The sequence below is a fragment of the Mesoplodon densirostris genome, chromosome 10, assembly GCF_025265405.1.
Source record: "Mesoplodon densirostris isolate mMesDen1 chromosome 10, mMesDen1 primary haplotype, whole genome shotgun sequence".
Lineage (NCBI taxonomy): Eukaryota > Metazoa > Chordata > Mammalia > Artiodactyla > Ziphiidae > Mesoplodon > Mesoplodon densirostris.
The window spans coordinates 23,951,650-23,979,459 of NC_082670.1; the positions used below are offsets into that span (position 1 = coordinate 23,951,650).

At 52.1% G+C, this 27,810-nt stretch overlaps 5 protein-coding genes and 1 non-coding gene across 6 annotated transcripts; 4 read left to right on the forward strand and 2 right to left on the reverse strand.

Annotated features, from left to right (window-relative positions):
- Positions 1-5,741: 5,741 nt before the first annotated feature.
- Positions 5,742-5,813, forward strand: TRNAE-UUC (transfer RNA glutamic acid (anticodon UUC)). The gene has a single exon. It is a non-coding gene; the product is annotated as a tRNA-Glu (tRNA).
- Positions 5,814-8,044: 2,231 nt separating this feature from the next.
- LTA (lymphotoxin alpha) lies at positions 8,045-8,960 on the forward strand. Its single transcript, XM_060110987.1, has 3 exons — positions 8,045-8,143; positions 8,229-8,334; positions 8,548-8,960. The coding sequence occupies exons 1-3, from the start codon at positions 8,045-8,047 to the stop codon at positions 8,958-8,960; spliced, it is 618 nt and encodes a 205-aa protein (XP_059966970.1).
- A 2,068-nt stretch (positions 8,961-11,028) lies between these two features.
- On the forward strand, positions 11,029-12,831 carry TNF (tumor necrosis factor). Its single transcript, XM_060109957.1, has 4 exons — positions 11,029-11,214; positions 11,798-11,843; positions 12,033-12,080; positions 12,410-12,831. Exons 1-4 carry the CDS (start codon positions 11,029-11,031, stop codon positions 12,829-12,831), a joined length of 702 nt encoding a protein of 233 aa, XP_059965940.1.
- Positions 12,832-15,595: 2,764 nt separating this feature from the next.
- Positions 15,596-17,390, reverse strand: LTB (lymphotoxin beta). The gene is made up of 4 exons (XM_060111167.1): positions 17,208-17,390; positions 16,741-16,792; positions 16,469-16,543; positions 15,596-16,050 (listed from the first exon to the last, which is right to left on the reverse strand). Exons 1-4 carry the CDS (start codon positions 17,367-17,369, stop codon positions 15,596-15,598), a joined length of 744 nt encoding a protein of 247 aa, XP_059967150.1. The 5' UTR covers positions 17,370-17,390.
- Positions 17,391-21,999: 4,609 nt separating this feature from the next.
- LST1 (leukocyte specific transcript 1) lies at positions 22,000-23,549 on the forward strand. The gene is made up of 4 exons (XM_060111042.1): positions 22,000-22,021; positions 22,418-22,516; positions 22,847-22,869; positions 23,400-23,549. The coding sequence occupies exons 1-4, from the start codon at positions 22,000-22,002 to the stop codon at positions 23,547-23,549; spliced, it is 294 nt and encodes a 97-aa protein (XP_059967025.1).
- A 592-nt stretch (positions 23,550-24,141) lies between these two features.
- NCR3 (natural cytotoxicity triggering receptor 3) lies at positions 24,142-26,318 on the reverse strand. Its single transcript, XM_060111174.1, has 4 exons — positions 26,138-26,318; positions 24,598-24,942; positions 24,320-24,427; positions 24,142-24,188 (listed from the first exon to the last, which is right to left on the reverse strand). The coding sequence occupies exons 1-4, from the start codon at positions 26,316-26,318 to the stop codon at positions 24,142-24,144; spliced, it is 681 nt and encodes a 226-aa protein (XP_059967157.1).
- Positions 26,319-27,810: the final 1,492 nt, after the last annotated feature.

Below are 27,810 nucleotides of genomic sequence, written 5' to 3' on the forward strand. Positions count from 1 at the left end.
GACCAAAGATAAATGCAAACTCTGTTTCAAGTTTGCCATCCAATAGGGGAGGCAGGCCCATACCTAATCAACTGATTCAAGGCATGCTGAGTAAAAACGAGTAAGGTACAGTGGATGTGCAAAAAGGAGAAGGGGAGGTGGATTCCAGCTGAAAGCACCCGGGGGTCTCTGAGGGAGGAGAGGGCACTTGATGAACGGGTGGGATTTCTGTGGGAGGGGGAATGGAAGGGACCCAGAGAGGAGTGAAACAGCTTGAGCAGAGGCCAGGAGTCAGAAAACAGGAAAGACAAGTGTCCTGAGGTAGATGAAGCACAGGTGTGAGGGAGCATGTGCTGAAGAAAGGACACAGAATGTCAGGGTAAGGGATCTGGACCTTATCTGTGGGCAGTGGCACTGTGACAGCTGTGAAGAAGAGTGAGTACAGGGGAGTGAGTGCTGCAGGTGTACAGACAGGGAGTAAAAATAACTGCCAGTTTGGGGGCTGCATACTATGTGTTAGCCATGTCAAGCCCTTTTCCTAATGTCAGAAAAGGGGGAGGTGGTGGATCTCCATTATACAGATGAGGAAACTGAGGCTCATAAACGTACCATAGCTTGCTTAAGGTCACACAGCTCAAAAGTAGTGGAATTAGCATCAAACTCATTTTACTCCAAAACTTGTGTACTTTCTACGTAGGTCCCAATAACTTCAAGTGGTGTTAAAGGAAGGAACAGATTTTATAAACTTTGACAGGGATAAGTCGTTAGGTCATGCCAACTGATTGGATGGTGGGAGTGAGGGAAGAGGAGTCTTAGATGACTCCCAGTTTTGAGCCAAGGGCATAGGAAAGACGATGATACCCTAAACCAAGGAGGTGTGTGGCTAAGGGGAAAATGAGTTAATTTCAGACAGACAATCAAATTTTTATTAAGCACCTGAGAGGAGCAGGGTGCTCTACTAGGCAATGGATATAAATGACATAAAGTCACTGCCCTCATAGGGCTTGCAGTCTAACGAAACAACATACAGACAAGGACCAACTACCCGTGATGACAGGAGGTGCACCTTCTTAGAGTAATAAAATACTCAAGAAAGTCCTGCGGAGTTTGAGGTGTTAGCATGACACTCAGGTGGAGATTTCCAGTGAGCAGGTCTGGAGCCCGACAGAAAAGTTGGGGCTGCTGGAGGCATAGGTTTGGGCATCATTCCTTTTCCAGTAGAGGTGGAGCCTCTGAGTGGACAGGATCCCAAAAGAGAGGGTGACCAGAAGAGCCTTGAGGAGGATCAAAGGAAGAGGAACCAATAAAGGAGAGAGGTCGGGGGAGCAGTCAGAGTAGGGCAAGGGAGAGGTATGCCAAGCAGAGACTGGGCGGCCACATCTGATGCTTCAAAGAAGTCTAGTAGGTGAGAGTTCAAAAGATCCTTTGGGTTTAGGAGCTAGACGATTACAGATTTTGAGAAAACAGTTTCCACTTACCAGAGGCACAGAAATCGCTTTACGTAGCTTAAGGAATGAGTGGGAGGTGAGGAAAAGGAGGTGGTGGGTACAAAGGCATAGAATGGTGAATACTGAAGGTAACAGTATCATCTGTAGCTCAACCCACAAATTTTACAGTGGGGAAAATTTTACCAGTTCCCGAAAAAGTGGTTAAGGGGCTAGTCTCTTGAGACATCACACAGAAAAGGAGAGTGAGAGGTGGATGGACATTTAAGGGAGAAAGTCCAGGGAAGGTTTTTTAGTTTCAAGAAATAAAGTTGAGTATGTAAAATGAAGGCGCATGAAAAGAGAAAAATACTGAAGACGAAAGGCAGGAAAAAACTATGGTAAACATGGGGAAGTGGGAAGGAGTACAAAGAATCAGCCTTGGACAGGAGAAAGAGTCCTTCTCTGAATCAAGGAGAAAGGAAAAAGGAAAGTGAAGGGAAAAGAAAGAAGTAAAGAGATCCACCTTGGATGGCCTTAAGTTCAATAAAAAGATGATAGCCTCACCAACTGAGAGTAAGGAGGTCAGGAGGCGTGGAGATTTAGAACATCACCTGCAGGAGAAGAGCCAGGGAATCAACAAAGATTAGGGAACACTGAGGGCTTTCTGAGGTTAGATGGGCAGGGTTAGTAGTAGGCCTCTTATGAGGACATGACTCTCCTGCAATGCTTGGCAGCCTAGGAGAAAGAGCCAAGAATGAGACCATTGAGTTTACCCAAATCAAGTTTTTCAAGATTTTCTTGATAGAATATCAGGAAGGGAATGAGAGATGAAGAAAAACTTATCTAGATATACAAATTGTTAAGCACATGGTAGAGATGTTGGTGGAGAAGATTGTGCTGTGAAGAGCAGAAGAACGTGGAAAATGCAAAAGGCATGGACTTCAAGAGAGGAGGAGGTTATCAATGAAGCAGGCGGGGGAGAGGAGAACAGTGGCCTCTCCTCTGCCCCCCTGCTGCTAGTGACGGGTGTGGAAGAAAGAGCAGCCTTCACCAAAGACAGAAGGAACATCATTAGGGAAAAGCCAGGTTTCAAAGTACCAGAGGAAGTTGCTTTCAAAAGTGAAATAGAGGATTTGAGGAATTCCATAAAATACTGTGAAATGGATTGGTAGAAACATCCTTTGTTGGGTAGGGAATCAGATCCAGGGAGGTTAAATCCCAGTGAGAGTTCAGAAGGAAACTAAGTCTGGAGGATTTTGCTTCCGGAAGCAAGAGGCTGCTGCTTCTGGAATTTAGGATTGGAGATACACTGCATTTATCCTGAGGGAAAACAAACACTTTGAAGGAATCTTAGGGGGATGCGTAAGGTAAGGTATCTCTTCCAATTCCATGGCTTTCTTCGTGCCAACAGTTCCCATTGTTGACTCTCTAGTTCTCACATTGCCTCTGAAATCTAGACTCAAATATACGACTGCCAAGTGACATTTCTTGGCAAGGCTTGAATGTTATCCAAGACTTGGATGTCTGTCCAATAGGTTTAAACTTAAATCCAAAATTGAACTTCTGGTTCTCCCATCCCATCAGAATCCTGCTTCTCTCCCAGTCTCCCCGTCTTCCACCCCACCACCATCCATCCAATCCATCATCTGGTCCTGTCAATTCTACCCATGAACTACATCCCAATATATCCCACATTTGTCTACTTCTCTCCATCTTCGTGGTGGCCACCGTCTTCTCCCCAGGATTACTGCAGTTGCCTCCTAACTGGTGTCCCTGCTTGCAGTGTTACCCACGACAGTCCAGTCTAAACACAGGAGCCACAATGATCTTTTAAAAACGTAAATCCAATCACCTCTACCTCAGACCTCCCTCCCTCCTCCCCCCACCCCCACGCAACATGTGCACACCCTGACACCCTCCAGAGCTTCCCATGGTTGAGTAAAATTCAGGTGCTTTACCCATCCTTGCAGGTCCCTGCATGATCGGGCCCCTGCCCCTGCTCTCTGACCTCATCTCCCACCTCTCTCCCACTCTCTCTGCTCCAGCCACGCTGGCCTTCTTTCTGTTCCTCAACACCCACAGCTCATTTCCACCTTCCGGCCTTCACAGTAGCTGTTCCCTTTACATGGAATGCTTCTCCCTAAGACCTTCACTTGGCCACTCTTGTCATTTGGGTCTCAGCTTAAAATGCCATTTACTCAGAAAGGACTTTCCTGACCACTGTGTCTAAAGTAGTTCCCTGCCACTCTTATCACGGGGCCCTGTCTTATTTCCTCATAGCCCTACTTATGCCTCCTTCTTCAGTGCATTTCTTTTCTGCCTTTTGCCTCACTAGAGTGGAAGCTCCACAAGTGCAGGCACCTCATCTGACTTGTTTGCCACTATATCCCTACTGCCTGGGACAGTGCCCAGCACATAGTAAGCTCCCAATAAAGACTTGGTAAGTGGAGGCATGGATGAATAATGGGGAAAAGCAGGATAAAGCTCAACGTTAGGTTTGTGGTTCAAATTGAACTTACATTTAGAGTCAGGTTTAACTATAGGGTTAGGAATGGGGATGAGTTAATTCCAAGAGTAGCTCTAGAAACAGGGCTGGGTTAGTTTAGAGGATAAGTTTATTTGGGGGTTCATTTGTTGAGATGTTTAGATTTGAGGTTAGGGTTGAGTTTGAGTTGTGATTTGGGTTGAGGTTAAATATGGGTTAGGATCAAAGTTGCTATGTAATCCCACTTTAGGTTTTGAGGCTAGGTTCAAGTTTGAGGCTATTGTCATTTCAGCCTTATTTGGAGGGCTCAGAGATTTCACTAGTTTCTCCACAGAGACCACTGTAGAAACTGTATATCCCTCGGTTTGGAGCACAAGACTCCAGTCATCACCCCTCTCACTCAGGGAAAGCCCCAAACCAACTGCTGGCCTCCTCAAGAAAGAAACAATTTCACACAACCTCCAAAACTGAGATTGAAACCAAGATTGGCCTATCTCAAGTAGCATCCTTCAGCACATCGCACATGCCTGTGACACGGAGCTTCGGCCCAGTTCTCACCCTTCCTTCCTCTCTGTCTCTCATGTCTCCCCATCACTTGCCCTCACCTTCCCCTTTTTTTCCTTCAATGCCCCAGTCTTTCTCTCTGACCGAAGTTTCTCCATTTCTCTCTATTTCTCACCGTTCATTGCAACACCATTTTACATTTTAATATAGCTGAGTTCTCCTAGTCCATGGGCTCCTACCATTGGAGAGGCAGAAAGAGAGAGCAGGAAGAAAAAGGGACTCCAGAGGAAGAGGGACACAGAGGAAAGGAAAGGAGCAGGGACCAAGGGGGAGGCCAACAGTGGCACAAGACACAGTGAGGTTAAAAGAAACAAGATGAAGCCAAGATAGAGGCCAAGGTATTTAAAAGAGGCATCTGTGGCTACCCTTCCTCCACCGTCCCCTCTGGTCAGCCACCAAGCCCTATAGATTGTGCCCAGGAACTCTCTCCTCCTGTTCATTCTCCTGCCACTGCCTCGATTTAAATGCAGGCTCTTGTCACCTCCTTGCTGAGTTGCTGCAAAACCCCCCAACTGGTCTCCACACTTCTGGTTTCCCCTCCAGACCCCAACTCCCATTCCTCAATTCATTCTTCATGTAGCATCCAGACTCATGGGTTTTGTTTTTTGTTTTTTTTGGTTTTTTGTGCGGTACGTGGGCCTCTCACTGTTGTGGCCTCTCCCGTTGCGGAGCGCAGGCTCAGCGGCCATGGCTCACAGGCCCAGCCGCTCCGCGGCATGTGGGATCTTCCCGGACCGGGGCAAGAAGCCGTGTCCCCTGCATTGGCAGGTGGACTCTCAACCACTGCGCCACCAGGGAAGCCCAGACTCATGTTTTAAATATACCAATCTTGGTGGGTCCTTCTCTCACTCAAAAATTTTCGTAGCTCTCCATCACAATTACAATGAAATCCAAACCTCTTTTCTTGGTTTTAAACCCCTCAGGATGTGGTCTCAGCTTACCTCCCAAGCCTCATCTCTGTTCCGTTTATGTGTACTCACTTGCACAGGTTAGTGCACTTCATACTCTCTTTTACCTCCAGTCTTTGCACCTTCTATTCCCTCTATCAGGAATGCCCTTCACCATCTTTGCCTTGATACTAATGCCTGACTCACCTCTCCCCCAGGCCAAGTTTGATGGCTTTACTGTGGGCTGCCATAAGCCCACTGTCACGGAACCCACACTAGTCTTTGAGCTCCCAGAGGTCAGGGGACTGTTTTTCACATCTGTTTACTCAATGCCTTGTGCAGACGCTCAATAAATGTTTGTGAAATAGAGAGAAAGCTAAAGAGATGGAATGAAGGTATTCCCTGGTGGTCCAGTGGTTAGGACACCGCACTTTCACTGCCGTGGCCCAGGTTCAATCCCTGGTCAGGGAACTAAGATCCTGCAAGCCACAAGGCACAGCCAAAAAAACCCAAAGAGATGGAATGAAAAGAAGTAATAGGTTAGACTAGGAAGGCGTGAAAGGCAAAGTTGCAGGGCCTCAAGTAGCAGGGAGGAAAACAGGAGAACTAGCTGATGCACACCCTGAATATCACTTATGTGCCACAGGACACCAAGACACCCCAGGAACTTTCTGCCCAGTGCAACAGAGGGAGGGCTTTAGTTTCCATCACCACCATCCTCAGCCCCAGCCCCTCCAAAAACCTCCAAATGAAAGCATAACAAGCTAGTAAGAGTAATAATAATATTTGAGGGGGCCAATTGTTATTTTCTCAATCTCATGAAATGTGACTAAAATCATCTTTAGAAACCTTGCTTTTTTTTTTAACCTGCAACCTGCAAGCTAAGCGAAAACTCGCTCATGTTCAAGAACGTTCATGTCAACGTTTTTCATGCTAGCCAAAAACTAGAAATGAACCAAATGTCCATTAACAGAGAAATAGATAAGTAAATTAGAGTATATTCACACAACATCACATCACAATGAAATAAAAATCACTGATACACACAACAATATACATGAATCTTACAAACATAACGTCGAGAGAAAGAAGCCAAACACAGATGAGTAGAGTCTGTGTGATTTCATGTATATGAGGCTCAAAAGCTGGAAGAACTAATCTATAGTTGTAGAGGTCAGAAAGTGGTTGGTTATATTTGGAAGGTATGAACTGGGAGGGGGCACAAGAGAACCTTCTGGGGACCTAAAACTATGTTGAACTGGATGGTGGCTACATGGCTATAAACAGATGGAGAAGTTCATCAGGCTGTCCACTTAGGAGAAGTGCACCTCACTGTACCTGAGTTCTACATCAAGAGAAGAGGGAAATCCTTAATGATTTTACAACAGTGTATTGGCTTTACAAGTGCAGCTGCAAGAGAAGTCCCTTTGCTGTCCCCACCCTGCCCTAGGTCACCACCCTTAAGCTCCACCTGTGTGGAATTCTGAAGCATCCTCTGTAGAGAACTTTAGCAATTGCCACATTCCTTGATCCTGGAATGTGTTTGTTTGGGGTTATATAACTCTGATCTGTGGAGCCCACCTGAGGTTGGGATGAGGTGGAGGGCATCCTTCAGCAGTGAGACAAGATCTCATCATACATGAGTTCATGGCTCAACGTGAGCTGGATCTTCCAAACCAGAACACTTTTGAGAGTAAAAGGGGGTCCATGAATATTTCTACCAGGACAACAGGCATAAACCAGGATGTACCAGGCAGGAGGGTATATAATGGAACTTCTTGATATGAAACCTGCCAGAAAAACTGGAAAATACACACACTGGGACAAGTGTGACTTGAGTCTTTGGGACAAGGACAGGGGTACAAGAGGAAGAAATGTGCACAGAGAGAAGCCTGTAATCAGCCAAGGGTGCAGAGGTGTTATACATAATTGCTCTTCAGGGAACCGGGCCTCCAGCCCACGCCCCAGCTGCTCCCCTTCTCCTCCTCCTCTGAACTTACTGTCCCTTCTCTGGAACTCCTAAGCCTGACCCCCGCTCCCTGGCCCTCCCAGCCCACAGTTCCCCTGACCCCACTCCCTTTCCCAGAACTCAGTCGTCTGAGCCCCCAGCCTGCGGTTCTCTCCTAAGCCTCAGCCTTTCCTGCCTTCGACTGAAACAGCAGCATCTTCTAAGCCCTGGGGGCTTCCCCGGGCCCCAGCCCCGGCCTAGAACCCGCCCGCCGCCTGCCACGCTGCCACTGCCGCTTCCTCTATAAAGGGACCCAGGCGTCCCGGCCAAGGGGCCCCGCACAGCAGGTGAGACTCTCCCACCCCATCTCCTTGGGCTTCCCTGGCGGTGGACTCCTCTCCCCGGGACGTTCAGTCCCTCCGCCTGGGCCTCAGCCCCTCTTGCACCTCCTGCTTGGGCCTGGGCCTGGGCCTTGGTGGGTTTGGTTTTGGTTTGTTCCCCTCTCTCTGACTCTTTATCTGTCAATCTCTTTCTCTCTGTCTGTGTCACACATTCTCATCCCTCTCTGTTCCCTTCTCATCTCTGTTCCTCTCTCTCTCTCTCCCCCTGCTCACCTGGGGTTTCCCTGACTGCATCTTGTCCCCTTCTCTGTCTGTTGCCCCTCTCTCAGGGTGGCTGTCTCCACGGGCAGGAGGCCCGTCTTCCGCATCGCGCCCCGCCCCACTCACTGTCTCTCTCCCTGCAGGTTCTCCCCATGACACCACCTGGACGTCTCTACCTCCTGAGGGTGTGCAGCACCCCCCTACTCCTCCTCCTTCTGGGACTGCTGCTGGCCCTGCCGCCTGAGGCCCAGGTGAGGCGGCAAGCCAATGGGGACTGTGTGGGCAGCCTAGCCTGACCCTGGGCCCGAGGACCTCTCTGACTCTGTTCTCCCCTAGGGGCTCTCTGGTGTTGGCCTCCCACCCTCAACTGCACAGCCTGCCCATCAGCACCCCCCGAATCACTTCACCCGAGGCACCTTCAAGCCTGCTGCTCACCTTGTTGGTAAACATTTACCTGCCCTCCTAGACATGTAGCCCCCAGCCCTCCTCCCATCCCCCTTCAGGGACCCAAGCATCCCCTCCAGCTCACCCCCACTCCTACTCCCTTCTGTCCTCCCAACCATCCCCCAGGAACTCAGTCCAGCACCTGCTTCCTCAGGGATTGAGACCTCTAACCCCCAGGCCCTTGACCGCCATCCCCTCTGGCTCTTCCTAGGAGACCCCAGCACCCAGGACTCCCTGCGCTGGAGAGCAAACACGGATCGTGCCTTCCTCCGCCACGGCTTCTCTCTGAGCAACAATTCCCTCCTGGTCCCCACCAGTGGCCTCTACTTTGTCTACTCCCAGGTGGTCTTCTCTGGGGAAGGCTGCTTCCCCAAGGCCACCCCCACCCCTCTCTACCTGGCCCACGAGGTCCAGCTCTTCTCCTCCCAGTACCCATTCCACGTGCCTCTCCTCAGCGCTCAGAAGTCCGTGTGCCCAGGGCCACAGGGACCTTGGGTGCGCTCGGTGTACCAAGGGGCTGTGTTCCTGCTCACCCGGGGAGACCAGCTATCCACTCACACAGATGGCATCTCCCACCTGCTCCTCAGCCCCAGTAGTGTCTTCTTTGGAGCCTTCGCTCTATAGAAAAATCCAGAAAGAAAAAATTTGGTTTCAAGGCCTTCTCCCCATTTTGCCTCCATTCTGACCACTTCAGGGGTCACCACACCTCTCCTTTGACCATTCCATCAGTCTCAAGTCTTCCCCCGTTCTCAGCACCTGGAGCTTCCAAGGAAGGAACTCTAGGCACCCCAGGGGACCACACCTTCCTGAACCACCCCGGATGCTCGGCTGAGGACTTCAAGCCTGCCTGGAAATGCCCACCCAGAGCCCTTCCTCTGCCCTGCCCGTCTAGGGGGCCTTGCCCTGGACATGGAAGGGGAGCTGACACATGAGGGAGCTTGGGTGGATGACTGGGGGCAGGGAGGGGGGTTATTTATGAAGGGAAAACAATTTAAATTATTTATTTATGGAGGATGGAGAGAAGGGGGACGGCAGAAGAAAGATAATACACCCAAGAGACGAAGAGTGGGAGGGCGTGGGCACAAGGGTGACCGAGCAAGAGAGAAAAAGAGTGGGTCTGAGGGACCAAGGGGCTCTGGAAGGAAGTGAAAGGCTCTTAAGAGCTAGCCAGTGCTTGACTGGACACCCCACGAGGAGATGTCTGACCCTTGATGAAGCCCAATAAACCTCTTTTCTCTGAAATGCTGTCTGCCTGTATCTGTCTGTCTGGGAGGGGAGAATTCCCCAGATGTCTCTAAGGAATGGAGGGAGGACAGGAATCAGAGGGACAGGAGCTGTGGGCATATACAGAGAGGCCTAAGGGGCTCTGGTGAAATATGGTGGCCTCACAGGGGTGGGAGGAGACCAGAGAATAAGCTGAGAAGACAAAGGAAAGATGCAGGTCCAAAGTCTGGAGGAGTGGAGGTCAGGGAACCCCTGAGGAATGGGGGTTACAGGAGGCTTCTGAGGAGCAGTGACCACACTGGAGGGTGTTTGTTTGGGACTGTGGAGGAGGAGCATGAGGCCTCCTGGAAGACGTGGCCATGCCAGGGCCCCGAGGAGTGGGAGAGCCTCCAAGGCTGGGGGACTGGAAAACACGGGACATTTCAGGAGACGTGGTCATGTGCAGGGGCTCTGAGGGACAGGGCTGTCTCCAGGAAACTGGAGGGAGCAGGGAGCTCTTTGCAGATACATGGCCACACACAGGGACTCTGAAGGGTGGGGTCTTTGTGCAAAAATTGGGGCATCACATGCCCTTGGAAGCCAAGACTGAAACCAGCACCAGAGTTTTGGTGAGTTCCCGGTCAGAGTGAAAGGAGAAGGCCTGCCGTGGTGAGGTTCGTGAATTCCCAGTGTCTCTTTCACTCCTCTGGGGCTGTCCCAGGCTTGTCCCTGCCATCCTCCCCCAGCCCTTGCAGAGCCTCAAGCTTCCCTTCCTCCAGCTCCTCTTGCCCCCAGGGACCCAAACACACGTCTCAGGACCCAGCACAGCTTCCCCCAAGTTTTCTCTCCATTAAGGACTCAGCTTTCTGAAGCCCCTCCCATTTCTAGTTCTACCACTACCTGAGTCGGCTCTGGAAATCAGAAGGAAATAGGCCACAGAACTCTTCCCCCAAAGAAATGGAAACAATGGGAACTGGGGGGCAGAGGGGAAATGGGGTCCAGCCTCCAGGGTCCTACATCTACAGCAGTAACTGGCCCAGGGAGCCCCCCTCAGAATCCGGGTGGGTAGGGTAGGAAGTATCCTTGATGCCTGGGTGTCCCCAACTTTCCAAACCCCCGCCCCCGTGATGGAGAAGAAACCGAGACAGAAGGTGTAGGACCCGCTACCGCTTCCTCCAGATGAGCTCATGGGTTTCTCCACCAAGGAAGTTTTCCGCTGGTTGAATGAGAGCCTTTCCCCGCCCTCCTCTCACCCCAGAGCGTATAAATGCAGCTGTTTGCACACCCAGCCAGCAGAAGCTCCCAGAGCGAGGACACCAGGGGACCAGCCAGGAGAGAGACAAGCAACTCCAGACCCCCCTGGAAATAACCTCCCAGACCACACAGCCCCACCCCGACAGGCAGCCAGACGACTTGCTCCCTCTAACACACCCTGCCACAGGGCTCTACCGTCTCCCAGCTGGACGTGAGCCCTTCAGAAAAAGACACCATGAGCACTGAAAGCATGATCCGGGATGTGGAGCTGGCAGAGGAGGCTCTCTCCAAGAAGGCAGGAGGCCCCCAGGGTTCCAGAAAGTGCCTGTGTCTCAGCCTCTTCTCCTTCTTCCTGGTCGCAGGAGCCACCACGCTTTTCTGCCTGCTGCAGTTCGGGGTAATCGGCCCCCAGAGGGAAGAGGTGAGTCCCTGGCCAGCCTTGGCTCATTCTCTCACCCAGAGAGAAATGGGAGAGAAAAAGGGTGAGATATGGGGTGGGGAAAAGAGGTGTGCTGATTGGGAGGCTTGGGGAGGAAAACAGTGGAGAAAGATGGGGAGGCAGAAGGAGACGTGGAGAGAGATGGGGGAAGAGAAGGAAGGATGGAGAAATAGGGTGCCTGGCACATGGGCGATGCTCTCTAAATATTTGTCGAATGAATGAATGAGTAAGCAGAGATTCAGATATAAAGAGAGATGTGTAGACAGATAAGGGGTATGGGTAGAAAGATGGGGAAGAAAACAAATCATCTGGATAAAGATGGTGAGACAGAAGGAGATACAGCAGGTATGAAAGAGAGATAGGAAAGATGAAGCTAAGGGTGTCTGGCACACGGAAGGAACTCAATGAATGAGCTGTTAAATGGATGGATGAATGAAAAACATGGATGAATGGGGAGAGAAAATGAGACACATCAGTGCAGAGAGTACATGCTAGAGAAGCAGCCGGCTGTTTCTCCTTCAGGGGTTACTTGCTTTGATACTAATCCTCCTTCTTCTCCCAACAGTTCCCAACTGGCTACTCCTTCATCAGCCCTCTGGCTCAGACACTCAGTAAGTGTCTCCAAAACCTCTCTCCTAATTCTGGGCTTGGGTGTGCATAGGGGTTAGTCCTGGGATGGAAGCAGTAGGGGAAATTTAGAGTTTGGGTTTGGGGGGAGGAGGAAAGGAGGTCAAAGTAGTGGGATATTTTCTGGGAAGCTTAATTGTCTCTCACCTTCTTCTTTCCTCTTTCCTCTTCAGGATCATCTTCTAAAACCTCAAGTAACAAGCCCGTAGCCCATGTTGTAGGTAAGAGTTCTGAGGATGTGTCTGGGGGATGAAGAAGCAGATGGGATGGGGAGGGGTAGGATTTGGCAGCTGAGGCCAGGCTGAGGTTAGACAGACCTTGGAGACAGGGTGAGAAGGACTCACTGAGCTCAAGGGGAGGGTGGAGGATACTTAGAACTTGAAGGGGATACTCAGAACCTCATGGCCAGATGGGATGTGGGAAGACAGACAGAGGGGACAGGAACCGGATGTGGGGGGTGGGTGGGCAGAACTTGAGGGCCAGGATGTGGAGAGTGGAACTGACAGGGTCACAATGACTCACCCCTCCCTCTTTTTCTCCCTCCCTCCAGCCAACCTCAGTGCTCAGGGGCAGCTCCAGTGGCTGAACACATATGCCAACACCCTCCTGGCCAACAGCGTGAAGCTGAAAGACAACCAGCTGGTGGTGCCGACAGACGGGCTGTACCTCATCTACTCCCAGGTCCTGTTCAGGGGCCAAGGCTGCCCTTCCACCCACTTGTTCCTCACCCACACCATCAGCCGCATCGCTGTCTCCTACCAGACCAAGGTCAACCTCCTCTCTGCCATCAAGAGCCCTTGCCAGAGGGAGACGCCGGAGGGGGCTGAGGCCAAGCCCTGGTATGAGCCCATCTACCAGGGAGGGGTCTTCCAGCTGGAGAAGGGTGATCGACTCAGTGCTGAGATCAACCTGCCCGACTATCTGGACTTTGCTGAGTCTGGGCAGGTCTACTTTGGGATCATTGCCCTGTGAGGGGACAGAACATCCATCCTCTCCCACCTCAATTACTTTATTATTTACTCCTTCAGACCCCCTCATCCCCTTCTGGTTTAGAAAGAGAATTAGAGACTCAGGGCTGGGCTCCAAGCTTAAAACGTTAAACAACAACAACACTTAGAAATCAGGGATGCAGGGAAGTGTGGCCTGGACAATGGGGCACTGACCACCACCAAGAATTGGAACTGGGTCTTCTGGAACTCACTGGGGTCCTCGCGTTTGGATTCTTGCATGCAACCTGGGACACCCAGAATGTGTGGGCCAGGGGACCTTGGGTTCTGACTGGAACACTTCAGAACATTCCTTGAGAAGATCTCACCCAGAACTTGACATGAGTGGACTTCAGGCCTCCCTTTCTTCCAATGTTTCCAGACTTCCCTGAGATGGGGAGCCCAGCCGCACCCCAACGGGGCCAGCTCCCTCTATTTATGTTTGCACTTTTGATTATTTATTATTTATTTATTATTTATTTATTTACTAATGAATGTATTTATTCAGGAGGTCAAGGTGTCCTGGGAGACCCAATGTAGAGGCTGCCTTGTCTCAGATGTGTTTTCTGTGAAAACGGAGCTGAACTGTAGGTCTTTCCCACCCTGCCTCCTGGCCTCTGTGCCTCCTTTTGCTTATGTTTTTAAAAAATATTTATCTGATCAGGTTGCCTAAATAATGCTGATTTGGTGACTGACTTGTCGCTACATCACTGAACCTCTGCTCCCCAGGGGAGTCGTGTCTGTAACCGCCCTACTGGTCAGTGGCGAGAAATAAAGTGTGCTTAGAAAAGAAATATGGCCCCTTTCTGGGAATTAATTCTTCACTGGCCTCTCCTTGGGGGTGAGACGTGGCTCCCTGAAGTTCTTTCTCCACAGGGCTTAAGATCCCTGCACCTCACTCCTTGGACTGCTGGGGCTCAGGAGACCCTACATAAAACAAGGCCCAGCTGGATATGCCTCTCCCCCAAGAAAGGAACCTGAACTTAATTAGCTCTCCCTCAGGGCACTGGAATTTCCAACTCTGGGAATTCCTATCCAAGTCGGGGAAGTCCCACAGCTCAGATGAGATTTCCGGCTGTTGTGGCCTGAGCAAAAGAAAGGCCTGGGGAGCGGCCAAATTCTCAGGTACCTGAATCACAGCCAAGGGACTTCCAGGCAGTCAGGCACCTGGGCTCCAAACCACCTGATCCCGCCCCATGCCCCTCCCCCTGCCAGTCCAGTCCTAACTGTGCAACCTGAACCAGTCACTGAACCTCGTCTATCAAAGAGAAGTAGGAATGCCCACCGCACACGGGGCCACGTGAGAACAGAAGACCTAAACTCTTCACAACAGAGCGCCTAGCGGAGTGCTCGGTGAATTCTGGCTTTCTCCCTTTTCCCAGCCCCCAGTCTTCTAACCGCTTCCATCTCTCAGTGGATGGACTTGAAGAGGAAGAAGAAAATAAAAAACAAGGAATAGGATGTAGGTGAAGGACCCACCCCCCATGCCAGCTTGGTCTCCCTGATTTTCTTGGCGAATGATGAGGAGAGGGATGGGAGGTGGGTGAAGTGGAAAGAGAAATGCATTCCTCCCCTCTGGGAAGGCTCTTCTGGACACAGAGTCAAAGACAAATATGGAGTCAGAAATGAAGACTCAGAGAGTGGCAGCCCTCACTGGGCTCTGAAGTTGGGCTTTCCTTCCTGCTAGGGTTGCCAGGCAGGGGGAAAACTGTGCGGTGTGCCGCAGAGGTGGGGTGACCCGCTAGCGTAACCTAGATAGAGCCTTGGATCCTCCTCGGCCTCCTCCAGCTCGGGGCTGAAAGTTGGTCATGGAGTGAGGGGGCTGCTGTTACTCACTCTGGAGCCCCAACACTTGCCCACTTATGGAAAGGGGATCTGAAGTGTGACTGAGGGGTGAGGACCTTCCATCCCACCCTGGACCGGGCCAGGTGACATCAGTTTTTCCTCCTCCCCCTCCTCCCCAGGTTCTCCCTGGTGTCCTCGGGCACTATCCCCACCCCATCTCTCCTTCTCAACCACCCTCCCAACTCCTTCAGCCTCCTGCCTTCACGCCCCGGTCCCCACCCCCACTCCCCCGCTCCCCGAGCTGCGGGTCTTCCCCTGGAGAAGAGTCGACTGTGGCTAACAGGGCCTTCAGGCAGCTAGCAGGGCAGAAACGCTGTCCCCTCAGTGCTTCATTATCAGCCCTATTGGGGTTTACTCTGCTGGCTGGGCCTTTCTGAGTGGTGCTTGCCTTCCCCGGTAATGACCCCTATCACTACCAGGAGGGACCCAAGAGACAAGAGTGCAGTGTTGAGTCTGCGGGGACCATGTGGCCTTGAGAATCAGGATGCTTGGAGATGATTTGGGGTTTGTGCAGAGCCCTTTCCTTCTACCCTCCAAATGGGCTAATGCTGGGGCAAGGCCATTCAGAGGCAGGGGTGGGTGGGACCCACAGATCCCCAGCCCAGGGAACAGAGGCCATGCCAGGTGTTGTGAATTGTCTCAAGCAACCAGAAAAATACAGAGACTATTTAACCAACATTTGTGTACCCACCCTGAACGAAGACACGTTAGCATCTCAGCATCTGTACCGGAAGCACTAAAGCTTTACATTCTTTATTTTCACCAGGCTCAAAATCAGTTTCCAAACAGTCTTCTACATTTTCGCCACGGCAATGGGGTCCCTGGTGTCTGGGTCCCCAATATCTAGGCTGATTCGTTCACATACTCCCACATTGCAGTGGTCGTTTTAGGGACGTGGGTAGCCCTCACCCCACCATCACCACCCCAAAGAAGGTCTTTCCTCTCCTGTAGTCCACCATATCGGGGTGACTGATATTGACGTACACCCTCTCGCCCCTCCGGAGCTGCACCAGGCCACCGAACCCCACGCTCGTGTACCAGAGGGGCCCGTACTCGTGCCTCCGGGCGGGGTCCAAGACCGGGCTCACGGTCTCCGCGCCCTCGAGCAGCAACTCGGGACTCCCGGATCCATAGGCGCCCCCCGCCCGGTAGAGCCGACTGAACAGCGTGACCGAGCGGTCCAGGGGGTCCCCGCCGGGAGGGGGCGCCCGGCCCCGGTAGCCGACGTGACAGTAGAGGTAATAGAGGCCGTCCTGCGGGAGGGCCAGCCCCTCGGCGCCCGAGAACTGCGTCCCGCTCCTCAGAAACGCCTCTTCTTTCTTCGCCTCCCAGCCTAGCCCCTGCCCCGTGGTCCAAGCGCCTGCGGAGAAACGGGCCAGTTGGTTCTCGGAAATCCGATCCTGAAAGGAGTGATCCAGGCCCGGGACTTCTGGGAGGGTGGGCATGAGGGACAGTTGGGGCTTTTAACCCACTGCAGGAGTCCAGCCGGGCTGGGGGAGCGGGGTGATGGTGCTCCCTCTGCAATGAGTACGAGTTGGGACTGAGGGCACCTGGGTGTGCGGTAGGAGCGCTGTGGTGGGGAGATCCAGGCCGGGTTTTGCCTCCTCCGGCGGAGGGGAAAGCGAGAAGCTAGAATGCTGGAGGAGCAAAAGAGTGCGTACTATAGCAGCGGTGAAGCAGGTGGGCAACCCAGCGCGGTAGTAACAGAGCAAAGGGACTCTAACTGTGGGCCAGCAGAACTGGCACCCTTGGACTCTTCAGGTCTATGAGATCCTTACCAATGAGGTGGGCAGCCGGGAGCCTGGGGCTGAGATCTGTTTCTGCCTCCTCCTCCACCGGCAGCTCCCCGGACTCTGGAAGGGGCGAAGAGTCCACGGTTGGGGGCAGGGCGGCCACCCACGTGTAGTCACCTTGAGAGGACAAGGTGCCAGGGCCCAGGGATGGGGCACCTGGATTCCTGGAGGAAGAGAGTATCTGGGGATGCAGATGGATGGGAGCTGGGAGTCCCTGAGGGGCAGAAGCAGGGGAGGGGGAGATGGTCGGCTCTTACCAAATCGCTGATGGGCCTGTGCTTGGGCGCCTGGGTCAGCAGTCCCTGTTACCTGAGTGGGTGGGGTCACAGGGCCCAGAGTTCAGTCTTAGCTGATGCCAACCCCACCCCTCCCACTCCCAACATAGATGCAAGCTCCAGACTTGGGGTTTCTCCCACCAGCCCTCAAAACACACCTCCCTGGAATGGAGAGCAAGCAAGGCATCTGTACTTGGGCAGAGAGACAGAGGCCCAAGTATGTCTTGGGAAGAGGAGAAGAGACATACAGACAACCAGAAAGGGGCTTGGTGACACCAGGGCACAGCAGCATCACAGGAACGTGGAAAGAGGACCAGCAAAGAGACAGAGAAGACATCCCCACTGGGGGACAGCCAAGCCAGCTGAGCAGGATGAGGCAAGAGGCATAGCCAGAGGTGAGGGAGCATCAGCAATATACGGCCCTTGGAGGATATGTGGCAGCCACTCACCAGTCCTCCCTGCTCCTGGGGCACCAAGGCCAGCACAGCCAGAACAGTGATAGGCACAGCCAGCAGAAGGGTCACCAGGGAAGTGGCTCCTGCGACAGCCAGCAGGAGGCATCCCTTCCCCTGGGGCCGCCTACCCCGGCACTCCAGCCCCAGTGCCCCCATTGAGACTGAGCCAGAGCCAGGGCAGGGGGGCTTTCATACCTCAGGGGTGGGGCCACCCCCTCCCTGTAGACCCACACACCTGGCTGGGACTTTCCGAACACCCCTGCTCCCCTCACCCTGCTTCCTGTTTACCCAGAGCTAGGGTGGGGCAGCTGGATGCCTGGGTTCTCTGAACTGGGGAGGGAGTCGGGGTGAAGAGACAGGCTTTCAGGGTAGAGCTGGAGGGGGCCTTAGAGATCTTCTGACTCAGTGGGAAGGGAAACTGAGGCCCAGAGAGGGAAGCTAGCTTGCAGAAAGTCAGGCAGCTACAATGAGAACCCAGAACTCCAGACTGCTAGTGTGGTCTGCATTCTTCTTTTTTTTTTAATTAAGTAATTTATTTATTTATTTATTTTGGCTGCACTGGGTCATCGTTGCTGCGCGCGGGCTTTCTCTAGTTGCAGCGAGCAGGGGCTACTCTTTGTTGCGGTGCGCGGGCTTCTCATTGCAGTGGCTTCTCTTGTTGTGGAGCACGGGATCTAGGCACGCGGGCTTCAGTAGCTGTGCCATGCGGGCTCACAGGCTCTAGAACGCAGGCTCAGTAGTTGTGGCACACAGGCTTAGTTGCTCCGCGGCATGTGGGATCTTCCCGGACCAGGAATCGAACCCGTGTCCCCTGCATTGGGAGTTCGATTCTTAACCACTGTGCCACCAGGGAAGTCCCTGGTCTGCATTCTTCTGCACCCCAGAGGTGGGTGCTAGAGAGAGGGCTGCATCCATATCCCTGAGGCCAAGGGCTGGAATAGGAGGACGAGAACTAGAATCTTCAGGGATGGATGTCTAGGTTCCAAAGAAGAACCTGTCCCCACACTGGACTGACCTCCTCCTCCCATTCCCTTGTGCCCTCCAAGCCCCCAGAGCTAGGTGAGAAAGGCAGCGTTAAGCCAGTCCACGGTGATGGCAGCTGAAGGGGGCCTCAGCTTCACCACTGACTATTAACTCACTGAGGAGGGTTGGAAATAGAGCATTACCTCCCTTGCTACACAGACTGTAGACAGGAGAGCGATGAGGCATCCACCCCCAAAGAGCTTCACAGTCTAGAATGAGCTCCATCCATTTAGTAGATGCTGACTAAGTGTAAAGTGAAGAAAGGACAAAAGGATGAATGAGTAAGCAAAACAAAGCAGTAAGGACCAAATGAATGGTATAGTCGGCAGAGCAGTAGGAGTTGACGGGAGGAAAAACCAGGTCAAGAAAGTTGGAGGTGGTCCCAGATCATTTCCCCTTCTTGATATCTCTGTGTGTTCAGGTAATAATAATAACAATGACAAAATAGCTAATATCCAGATAGCATTTGGTATGTGCCTGCCACTAATCTACACACTTTATATATAATAATGCTCTTTCTTTCCTCCTTCCTTTTTCTTTCTTTCCTTCCTTCTTTCTTTCTTTCTTTCTTTCTTTCTTTTCTTCCTTCCTTCCTTCCTTTCTTTTTGGCCACACGGCACGGCATGCGGTATCTTAGTTCCCCAACCAGGGATCAAACCCGTGCCCCCTGCAGTGGAAGCGTGGATTCTTAACCACTGGACCTCCAGGGAAGTCCTGTAATAATTCTTTTAATCCTGATAAAAAACTCTTAAGAGGGGGACTTCCCTGATGGCGCAGTGGTTAAGAATCACGGGCTCCGCAACAAGAGAAGCCACCGCATTGAGAAGCCGGCGCACCGCAACGAAGAGTAGCCCCCACTCGCCGCAACCAGAGAAAGCCCGCGCACAGCAATGGAGACCCAACGCAGCCAAAAATAAATAAGTAAAATAAATAAATTTATTTTAAAAACCCCAAAAAAAACTCTAAGAGGAAACTGAGGCACAGAGAAGTTAAAGAACTTGTGGAAGGTCACACAGTAGTAGCAGAGACAGGATTTGAACCCAAGCAGTCTGGCTCCATACCCTTAACCAAAAGACAGTTTAAAAACTGAGTACTGGGCTTCCCTGGTGGCACAGTGGTTGAGAGTCCGCCTGCCGATGCAGGGGACACAGGTTCGTGCCCCGGTCCGGGAGGATCCCACATGCCACGGAGCGGCTGGGCCCGTGAGCCATGGCCGCTGAGCCTGCACGTCTGGAGCCTGTGCTCCGCAACGGGAGAGGCCACAACAGTGAGAGGCCCGCATATCGCAAAAAAAACCAAAAACAAAAACAAAAAACCTGAGTACTGACTTCAGATTTGTCCATTTCAGGGTATGTAAATCTTACCTTCCTCACTCCCCCCAAAAAAGAATAAGGAAACAAATACTGAACTTGAGTCAATGATAAGCATGGTAAAGGGTTTAGAGGTAAAATGTACTGATGTTTGCAACTTTGAAAGGTATCAAAAAATGAGATGGATTGATAGATATGTGATAAAAGAAATATATAGAAGAATATTAATTGTAGAATCTAGGTGGTAGGGATAGGTTCACTGTACAATTCTTTCCATTTTTTTCTATGTTTGAATGTTTTAATAATAAAACTTTTTTTTTTTTTTTTTTTTGCGGTACGCGGGCCTCTCACTGTTGTGGCCTCTCCCGTTGTGGAGCACAGGCTCCGGACGCACAGGCTCAGCGGCCATGGCTCACAGGCCCAGCCGCTCTGCCACATGTGGGATCTTCTCGGACTGGGGCACGAACCCGCGTCCCCTGCATCGGCAGGCGGACTCTCAACCACTGCGCCACCAGGGAAGCCCTAATAAAACATTTTGAAACAATATTTTCCTACTGTCCTGCATGGGAACACTGTGGATGGGGGAAGGGAAGGAAGTAGCAGAAAATTTCTGAATCTGGAGAAGGAAATGCAAATGCTTATGGGTCCAGGCACCAGATCTCCTCTTCAGTCCTTGCTTCCATGAGCTCCCAAGTCTTCACCCTCCTCAAGGACTAGGTGTGCCATCCTCCAGCATTCATCTCCCTCTCGATCACAGTGCCACTATGAGGCCTCCATCTAGGGTCCTTGGACTACCACCCTTACTTTTGTGCTCAATATCAGAATGCTGCTTGCTGCAGGAAGGCCACCTGGATTGCCCACACTTCTTTTCCCAACACCAACTTGTCATCAACTTTCTGTCCTAGATCTATCAGCAGTGCTCATGTCGATCTAGTCTGGCTGTCTCTGACTCTCCTGTTTGTTAATCAGTCAGCCAAGTGCCCTGTTAGATACAGCCCCAGAATAGCAGGAGAGTTATCCAAATCCACCAGAACTCCCAGTCTTCCTTGGGAGCTGGAGTGTGTGTCCACACATACCAGGATCATGAGCTCTCAGTGACACAGTGTAATTGGGAAAAGTGAATCAGGAAAGGCACCTAGAAGGGAGATGATCACTGACGACTTGCAGGATCAATAGGATGGCTGGAGCTGACAGGGATCACAGGCTGAATTATAGTTCTAGAAGCCTGAAAGGAAAAGATGTTGTAACCCTAACCCTCAAAGCCTAACTTCCTCTCCTAACAATGCTAGGGAGGCACCTAGGCTGGGGGAGAAGTTAAACCAGAGGAGGGGCAGGAACATCTGAGGTGGCAACACTTTACCCAGGCAGCTCTGGTCAGTCAGGAGTCTGTCCACCCGCAGGCCACAGACTCTAGGTAAGCTGGGCGAGAGAGGGAGCCCTCATGAAGGAAAGCCAGGGAGGGGACAGTCACCCCCAGAGTGAGGTGAGTCTAAGATGAAGGAAGGGAGAATATGGCTTTGAGGTTCCCTGGGCCCTGGGGGAATCCTCTCTCTGGCCTCTGTCTCCGCTCCCCAAAGAAATTTAAACAATCCACTTCTGCCGCCACTATCCGTCATGGCCACGCAGGCCCTCCTCTCCACCTGTGCTTCTGCTCCGCACCTGCCACCCGCCACGTCCCAGCCTTCCTCTTGAACCCAGGATGGTCTCAGTTTCCACACCCTGGTCACTGCATCTGGCTCTGGATGAAGTCAGCGGCCCCCTCTTTGCCCTCAAACAGGAACCAGTGGTTGTAGGGCAGGAAGTGCCTGAGGGGAAGTTATGGGCCCCAGACGCTCCTCCATGCCCCACTTCAGCCCCAGCAGTACCTGCCCAAGGGAATCGGCTCTCCACACCAGCCAAGCGGAGCCCCCCTTTCCTAAGTTGCTCTGGGGCTGAGGGAGCGGCCGTAGGTGCCAGGTGGCACTGGACACCACCTTCCCTATTTTCCCACCAGTCCCCACGCACCCTCCGGACCCCAGGTCCTGCCTCAGCCCCCTCACCAGAAACTAGAACTATCCAGTGCTGGAGAGGCCCCTATGAACCAGTTGGTCAGCCTAGGGTCGGAGAACCAGAGTGGGCTCTGGAGCTGGACAGAGCTGGCCTTGAACCCCAGCTCTGCCACTTCTGGGCTGGACGTGCTTGTCGGAGTCCAGCCTCGAGTCTCAGGTCCTTCACCAAGGAAATGGGCACCATAATACCCTACATTGTTATGGGGATTAGCAGTGACAAATAGAAAGAGCCCAGTTCAGGGTTGGCACATAGCTAAGGCTCCTCAGCCCGGGAAACAATTGTAACAGAGGCCCCAGACTTTACAGATGAGGAACTTGGGGCACGTGATTCACCCCAGGCCATTTAGCCTGGAAGAGCAGCGTTAGGTTTCCCAACCTGCAGGCTAGTCTTCAGTCCCCAACCTAATGAAAGTTTGTGAGATAAAAGGTAAGGTAACGCTCCGCCCAGGGAGGGTTGTGGTGCACAGGGAACAGTCGATAAAAAGCGGTGTATGCGCGGGTCGTGGGTAGGTGGCCAGGTTCTCTCGGGGCCAGCCAGTGCAGCGGACAAGGGGCTTCATGGGGAGGCCCAGAGAGGGCAGCAATGGTGGTGGGAGGTTTCTGAGGGGCGAGTGGTGTCTGGGACAAGCGAGGTAACTGATGAGGCATGGCGACCTCTGGGAGGAGGTGAGGGAACACAGTCTGGGGTGAAGAACCTCTGAGAGAATGGTTTTCTGCCTCTAAAACTGTTGGAGAAAGGAGCTGAGATCCCCGACCAACGAGGAGGATGGGGTAAGCTGCAGAGAGAAATGGGCCCACTGACACTCACCCCTTTTCCCTGCAGAGATATGCCCTTACCTATTTGGGGGCCTAGGGCTGGGGGTGCTCCTGTTCCTCTCTGTGGTCGTTCTGTCCGTCTGCCTGTGTCGGCTCCGTGGGAGAGGTGAGCCCCACCCTCACCTCCCTCGTACCCCCTCGCCCCTCACCCCCGGGCAACACCCTGTGCCGTCCCCCACACACCCTTTCCTCCTGTGCTCCCAGACACCCCCATCAACCCTGACTTGCCCCTCCTGCCTGAGGAAGGGGGCAGAAGTTGGCGGGGAGAGGGGAGGGGAGAGCGTCCAAAGAAAGAGACCTTGCCTTTTGGCTGCGGGAACCACAGGGAGGTTGGCAAGTGAGGAAACACCTGCTGGGGGTGGGGAGAGTGGGCAAGGAGGGCTGGAGGTGGCACAAGGGAGGCAAGGGCCTAGCCGAGCTTCTTCTTTTCTTCCAGTGAGGAGGCTGGAGAGGAGCTGGGTGAGTCTGGGGCAGGGAAGTGCGTGATGGGGCAACAAGAGGGGGCTGAGGTTGGGGGGCAGGAGAAGAGGGAGAAACGAGCAGGAGAGACAGAGAGACAGAGGAAGTAAGAGAGAAGCAGAAAGAGGGAAATAAGGGATGAGAAGAAGAGAGGAAAGGAAAGGGGTAGAGATGGAGAGAAAAATAAGACAGAAGGAGAGAGAGGAAGAAATGAGGGAGATAGAGACAAAAGGGAGAGGCAAAAATCAGAGAGAGAATGAGAGAGACACAGGGAGAACGAGAGAAATCCAGAGAAGAAGTAAGAGAAGGAGATTAAGAGTGATAGAGGGGGAGAGTGAGAGAGTAAGAGAGACACAAAGAGAAAAGGACAAGAGAGAGAGACGGAGAGAGAGAGAGAGGGAGAGAGAGCGTGCAAATAGAGGCAATGAGGTAAGAAAGTGGGGCGGGGGAGCAGCAAGAACTCAGAGGGCAGCGTCAGGGGAGGGAGGCTCCTGGGGACCTCCTGTCAGCACCCTCCGTCCCGGCCCCAGGCCCAGCTCTCACAACAGGAGCTCCACTATGCGTCCCTGCTGAGGCTGCCTGAACGGGAGGGACCTGACCTCAGCGACCAAGAAAGGGAAGGCAGCAAGGAGGACCCCAGCACGGACTACGCCTGCATTGCCAAGAACAAACCCACCTGAGCACTCCCAGATGCCTCGTCCAACCCAGGCGGGTGGTCAGGGCCATCCTGTGGTTCACCCAGTAAAGACCATGGTCTCGCCACTCTCTATGTCTCAGGCTTCTCCATCCACCTCAAGCCCCAGCTCAACAGGGCCACCATCAAGACCTAAGCAACTTACCCTCCTACCCATTCTTACCCACCAGGGATCCACTGGGTGAAGAAGAGTGTTTAGGGACCCAAGCTACCCCTGAAGGCCAGAAAAGAGCATTTGTCTGTGGGCCACTGAGAAGTAGAACTAATCATGTCTGATATTCCACTTTTCTCAGGACAAAGGGCCTTAGCCTCCTGGGCGGGAGAAGGAGGTGTGTTGAGTCTCAGGATGATGGTGGGAGGGGACTCTAGGCACAGTCCTGGGAAGCTCCCTCCTTGGACCTTTCCAGACCAGACTTGGTAGAAGGGAGAGTAAGAGGTGGGAGAACCCAGAACAGGGCACATTGGGCCATCTAGAGATGGAGCAGGAAATACACAAAAGGAGCTAATGGTGGGGCAGAGAGGGATTTATTGGGGGGCCTCTTGAAGAACTTGGGATCACTGAGGTCTGAAATCACTCATCAGAGGCCATCCAAGGAGCGGCAGTGTGTTCCCATGTGACAGTGGCCTGGTGGAGAGGCCACAGGAGTAGCTCAGTGCTGCAGCCCTCCTTCTCTTCTTGGTCTCTGTCTCCACCTGCTCCAGCCCTCTCAGTGCCCCTCCCGTCTCTGGGCCCATTGTCCCGGCTCCACTACTCACATTTGCCCTGGTAATAGATGGTGCTGCCCATGGCCACTGAGAGAAAGCTGAAGGCATAGAACCCAGCCCGAAGGAGGAAGACTGTGCCGGCAGCTAGCTGAGGAGGTCCTGCATGTGGGCGGGGATGGGGAGGGGGAGAAGGGCTTAGGAAAGAAAGCCCTGGGAAGCAGCGTGCACAGGCTTAGGGATGACAGCGGGCCTCAGGGAAGGACTCTCGACTCGACTACCAGGGAGAGTGGGGCCTCCGGCCAAGGAGGCACAGCTTCCCAGCACCTCACCTTTCTCCACCACCAGCAGAGTCCCATTCCCTGTTCCGACACCCAGGCCCAGCACCTCCACCCTGCACACGTAGACTCCGGCGTCACGGGCTCGGGTGTCCCAGATGTGCAGCTCAGCCTGGTGGTCACAGAGGAAACGGGAAGAGGCAAGAGGCGCCAGGCGGCCCCTGAACTCTGCGGTCTCATTCCTCACCTCCTTCCCTGGGGCCACTTTGTCCTGGTACCACGTGACAGAACCAATGGCCAATTTCCCTTGGCTGGCATTGAAGGAACAGGGCAGGAAGGCAGGGGTGCCTTCCTGGGTACGGATCTCAGGGGGCTGGGACACCCAGAGAGCACAGGATCCTGGGGGCAGAGAGAAGACCCAGATAAACACCTCCCCAATTACTCCAAAGAGAAAAGACAAGAGAGCTTGCAGTGGACTATCCCTGCTGTACCCCACCCACAGAGGGCCCAGAGGGACGAGCACTGTACATGTCTCATTAAGCCTTTCCTCTTTATCAATCTAATTTCTTAACATTGCTTATTAAATTGTTTTTCAAATTCTTTCCCATACCAGCTCTCACATTCACCCTCTCCCATCATTCTCCAGTTCCATTCACTAGTAACATTTTGCTGAAATTTAACTTGTCACAGTGAAAGTGAAGCTCATTCGTGAATGTGGCTGCCTAGTTAACTAATATCATTAATTATATTATTCCAGGTATTAGTACTAATAGCATTTTGTAGCATACCATCCTTGCCACTTTTTTTTTTGTTAAAGAGCATTAACTAATTAAATCTCCAGGTGAAGACATGGCTATAATTGCTTGGGATCCCTATTTAACTTATCTAAAGTGATGAATTAAACCAATTATTAAAATTCTTGATTAAATTCTCTAGTTAATGAAATTTACCAATCATTCTTCTATTTCAGTGATTCTCAAACTTGAGAGCATGCTGGAATCACTTGGAGTGCTTGTTAAAACAGATTCCCAGGCCCCACTCCCAGAATTTTTTATTCAGTGGGTCTGGAGTGGGTCCTGAGAATTTGCCCTACGTCCCCGCTGATGCTGATGCTGATGCTGGTCTGGAATCCACACTGCATTTAGTTAATGAATATGTCTGACAATTAAAATCAGTTTCATTAAGAAACTTAACAGATTTAATTAGATCTCCTAAACTCCTAATTATATCTAGACCCTAGATAATAAGCCTTGTTTAATAAGTTTATTAAACTCATCGAATTAAAACTGACCCCTTAAAAAGATTTGACCCCTTCCTTCAAGCCCTTTTTTACTGGTTCTTTAAACTTTATCTTGTTAGGAACGTGGCTGGGAAGGAAGAGTTCTGGGATGGAAGCTGGGGAATGACCTTCCCAGTGGGTGACATGGAGGGAACTGAGAACTGGGGAAGCCCACTGGGTATCAGCTTTATGGAGGGACCCCCTGCTTTCAGCCCCCACACAGTCTGCTCCCCCGGGACATCTATGTCCAGCCTCCCCCATCCTCCATCCTCCCGGGCCCACACCCCTCAGGGTCCTGGGAGAAACCCCTGTCACCTGGATGGACCATGATGAAGATGAGCAACAGCATCCGGGCCATGTCGAAGGGTGTTCCTGTTGACGAGGGGGACATGAGCAGTGAGGTCTGGGTGGAGGAAAACGTCCCACTAGTTTTGACCAGGACTTTGGTCACTGGTTGGGGGTGGGGAGCTTCCTGTGACACACAGGACTCACACATCACTTACAAAGGACCTCAACTCCGTAGGGCCTCGGGCATCAGATGCATGCCTCCCTGAGGAAAGAGGATGCTGCTGACGGTGATATCTGGGTCGCTAGGAGGTGGGGGCAGCATGTGGGCATGTTGCCTAAGTGTTTGAGGGGGAGGGTGGGGCTTAGATGGCCAGTAATGCTAGGGTGGGTGGGTGGACGGGTGAGGCCAGGATGTGGTTCCCCTGTCTTTTGAGGTTCAAGAAGACCAACCCTTTACCAAGAATTAGCCTCCAAGAGCCTTTCTGGGCTCAGAGCTAACCTACTTCCCCTCCCCTTGGCTCAGTAGCACCCAGGTCCACCCCATCCATTCTCTTCCTTCGAGTCCGGCCCTCCCTCAGGGCTGCTCTAGGAATTCTATAAATGAGAGGATTAGCAGAAGTCAGCTGATTGGTGGTGGCGACAGGGAGTTGCCAGGGACTTTGTCTGGAAGCTGCATTTTCATAGCGATCACCCCGTTTCACTTTGGATGTGTTGTCTTGGGTGGATTGGCAGAGTGAGTGCCGCTGATGGGGAAGTTTGGATGCATTCACATTCAGATCCCCATTAAAGGAATACACCTCTTGCAGAGGTCTGCTTTACCAGGTGTGTTCTGAACAGATTTATCACCCACTGGTCAATTCACTCATTTTTTATTTTATTCATTATTTAGCTAACATTTATTGAGAAATCACAAAGTGCCCCCATTACATGAAATGCATTTTGACAGACCCAAATGAAATACACATTATGTTACACATAACTCCAAGGTTATGCAGGGATTAGTACAAGAGTATGCAACACACTCTTGTATATGTATTACACACCTACATGAGATAACACAGCACAGAGAAAAGAGGATGATGTGTAATATGCTGGGTGAAGCCTGCCCAGCCCTCGCCACACATTTTCCCTCTGGCTCCTTTTATATCAGTACATATTCTTTCTTCCTGTCCGAGAGTTTCTCGCTGTTTCACGATACATCCATAGATCGTGCAGTCCTAATCTCCACTGCAGTGATTTGGAGCATTTTTGGAGAAGTAGTAATTTTATGGTTAAGAATGCTGGCTTGAAGTCAGGCTGTGATCAGCTCCCCTACAAACTAGTTACATAATCTTGAACAAATTATCGAACCTCTCTGAACCACCTAGACAAGCACGGTACCTCACAATCTGGGAAGGACTGACTCAGCCATTCTCTTTTAGTGGAGTGGCTGCCTCCTCAGGGCCATCTAACCAGAGGGTGTGGAAATGAGGTGCCATGGCAAGGCAAGGGCTGCCCCCTGGTGGTCACAGAGAAGGGGGAGGCCTGAGGCACCAATATGTAGCTTTTCTCAACTGGGCCTTAATTCCAGCTTCTGCCCTGTCCCTTACCTTGTCTTGTCCTATCAATGCCCCATCCCCATCCCCAAAGGGTCAATGTGGAGCAAATTGTCTAATCTACAATAATCCACAATATTAATCTACAATATTAATCTACAATAT

Bases quoted from the DNA above. Each gene is read 5' to 3' on its own strand.
- LTB (XM_060111167.1), bottom strand. From the start codon at position 17,369: ATGGGGGCACTGGGGCTGGAGTGCCGGGGTAGGCGGCCCCAGGGGAAG. The intron at 16,544-16,740 runs GTAAGAGCCGAC...CGCCCCTTCCAG, and splicing joins ACAGGCCCATCAGCGATTTG to AGTCCGGGGAGCTGCCGGTG. The intron at 16,051-16,468 runs GTAAGGATCTCA...GTTTCTCCGCAG, and splicing joins CCCGGCTGCCCACCTCATTG to GCGCTTGGACCACGGGGCAG.
- TNF (XM_060109957.1), top strand. From the start codon at position 11,029: ATGAGCACTGAAAGCATGATCCGGGATGTGGAGCTGGCAGAGGAGGCT. The intron at 11,215-11,797 runs GTGAGTCCCTGG...TTCTCCCAACAG, and splicing joins TCGGCCCCCAGAGGGAAGAG to TTCCCAACTGGCTACTCCTT. The intron at 12,081-12,409 runs GTAAGAGTTCTG...CCCTCCCTCCAG, and splicing joins GCCCGTAGCCCATGTTGTAG to CCAACCTCAGTGCTCAGGGG.
- NCR3 (XM_060111174.1), bottom strand. From the start codon at position 26,318: ATGTGTGAGTCCTGTGTGTCACAGGAAGCTCCCCACCCCCAACCAGTG. The intron at 24,428-24,597 runs GTGAGGTGCTGG...GCCCACATGCAG, and splicing joins TCTGCTGGTGGTGGAGAAAG to GACCTCCTCAGCTAGCTGCC. The intron at 24,189-24,319 runs GTGAGTAGTGGA...CCTCTCCACCAG, and splicing joins CATCTATTACCAGGGCAAAT to GCCACTGTCACATGGGAACA.
- LTA (XM_060110987.1), top strand. From the start codon at position 8,045: ATGACACCACCTGGACGTCTCTACCTCCTGAGGGTGTGCAGCACCCCC. The intron at 8,144-8,228 runs GTGAGGCGGCAA...GTTCTCCCCTAG, and splicing joins CCCTGCCGCCTGAGGCCCAG to GGGCTCTCTGGTGTTGGCCT. The intron at 8,335-8,547 runs GTAAACATTTAC...GGCTCTTCCTAG, and splicing joins GCCTGCTGCTCACCTTGTTG to GAGACCCCAGCACCCAGGAC.
- LST1 (XM_060111042.1), top strand. From the start codon at position 22,000: ATGAAAGTTTGTGAGATAAAAG. The intron at 22,022-22,417 runs GTAAGGTAACGC...TTTTCCCTGCAG, and splicing joins GAAAGTTTGTGAGATAAAAG to AGATATGCCCTTACCTATTT. The intron at 22,870-23,399 runs GTGAGTCTGGGG...TCCCGGCCCCAG, and splicing joins GGAGGCTGGAGAGGAGCTGG to GCCCAGCTCTCACAACAGGA.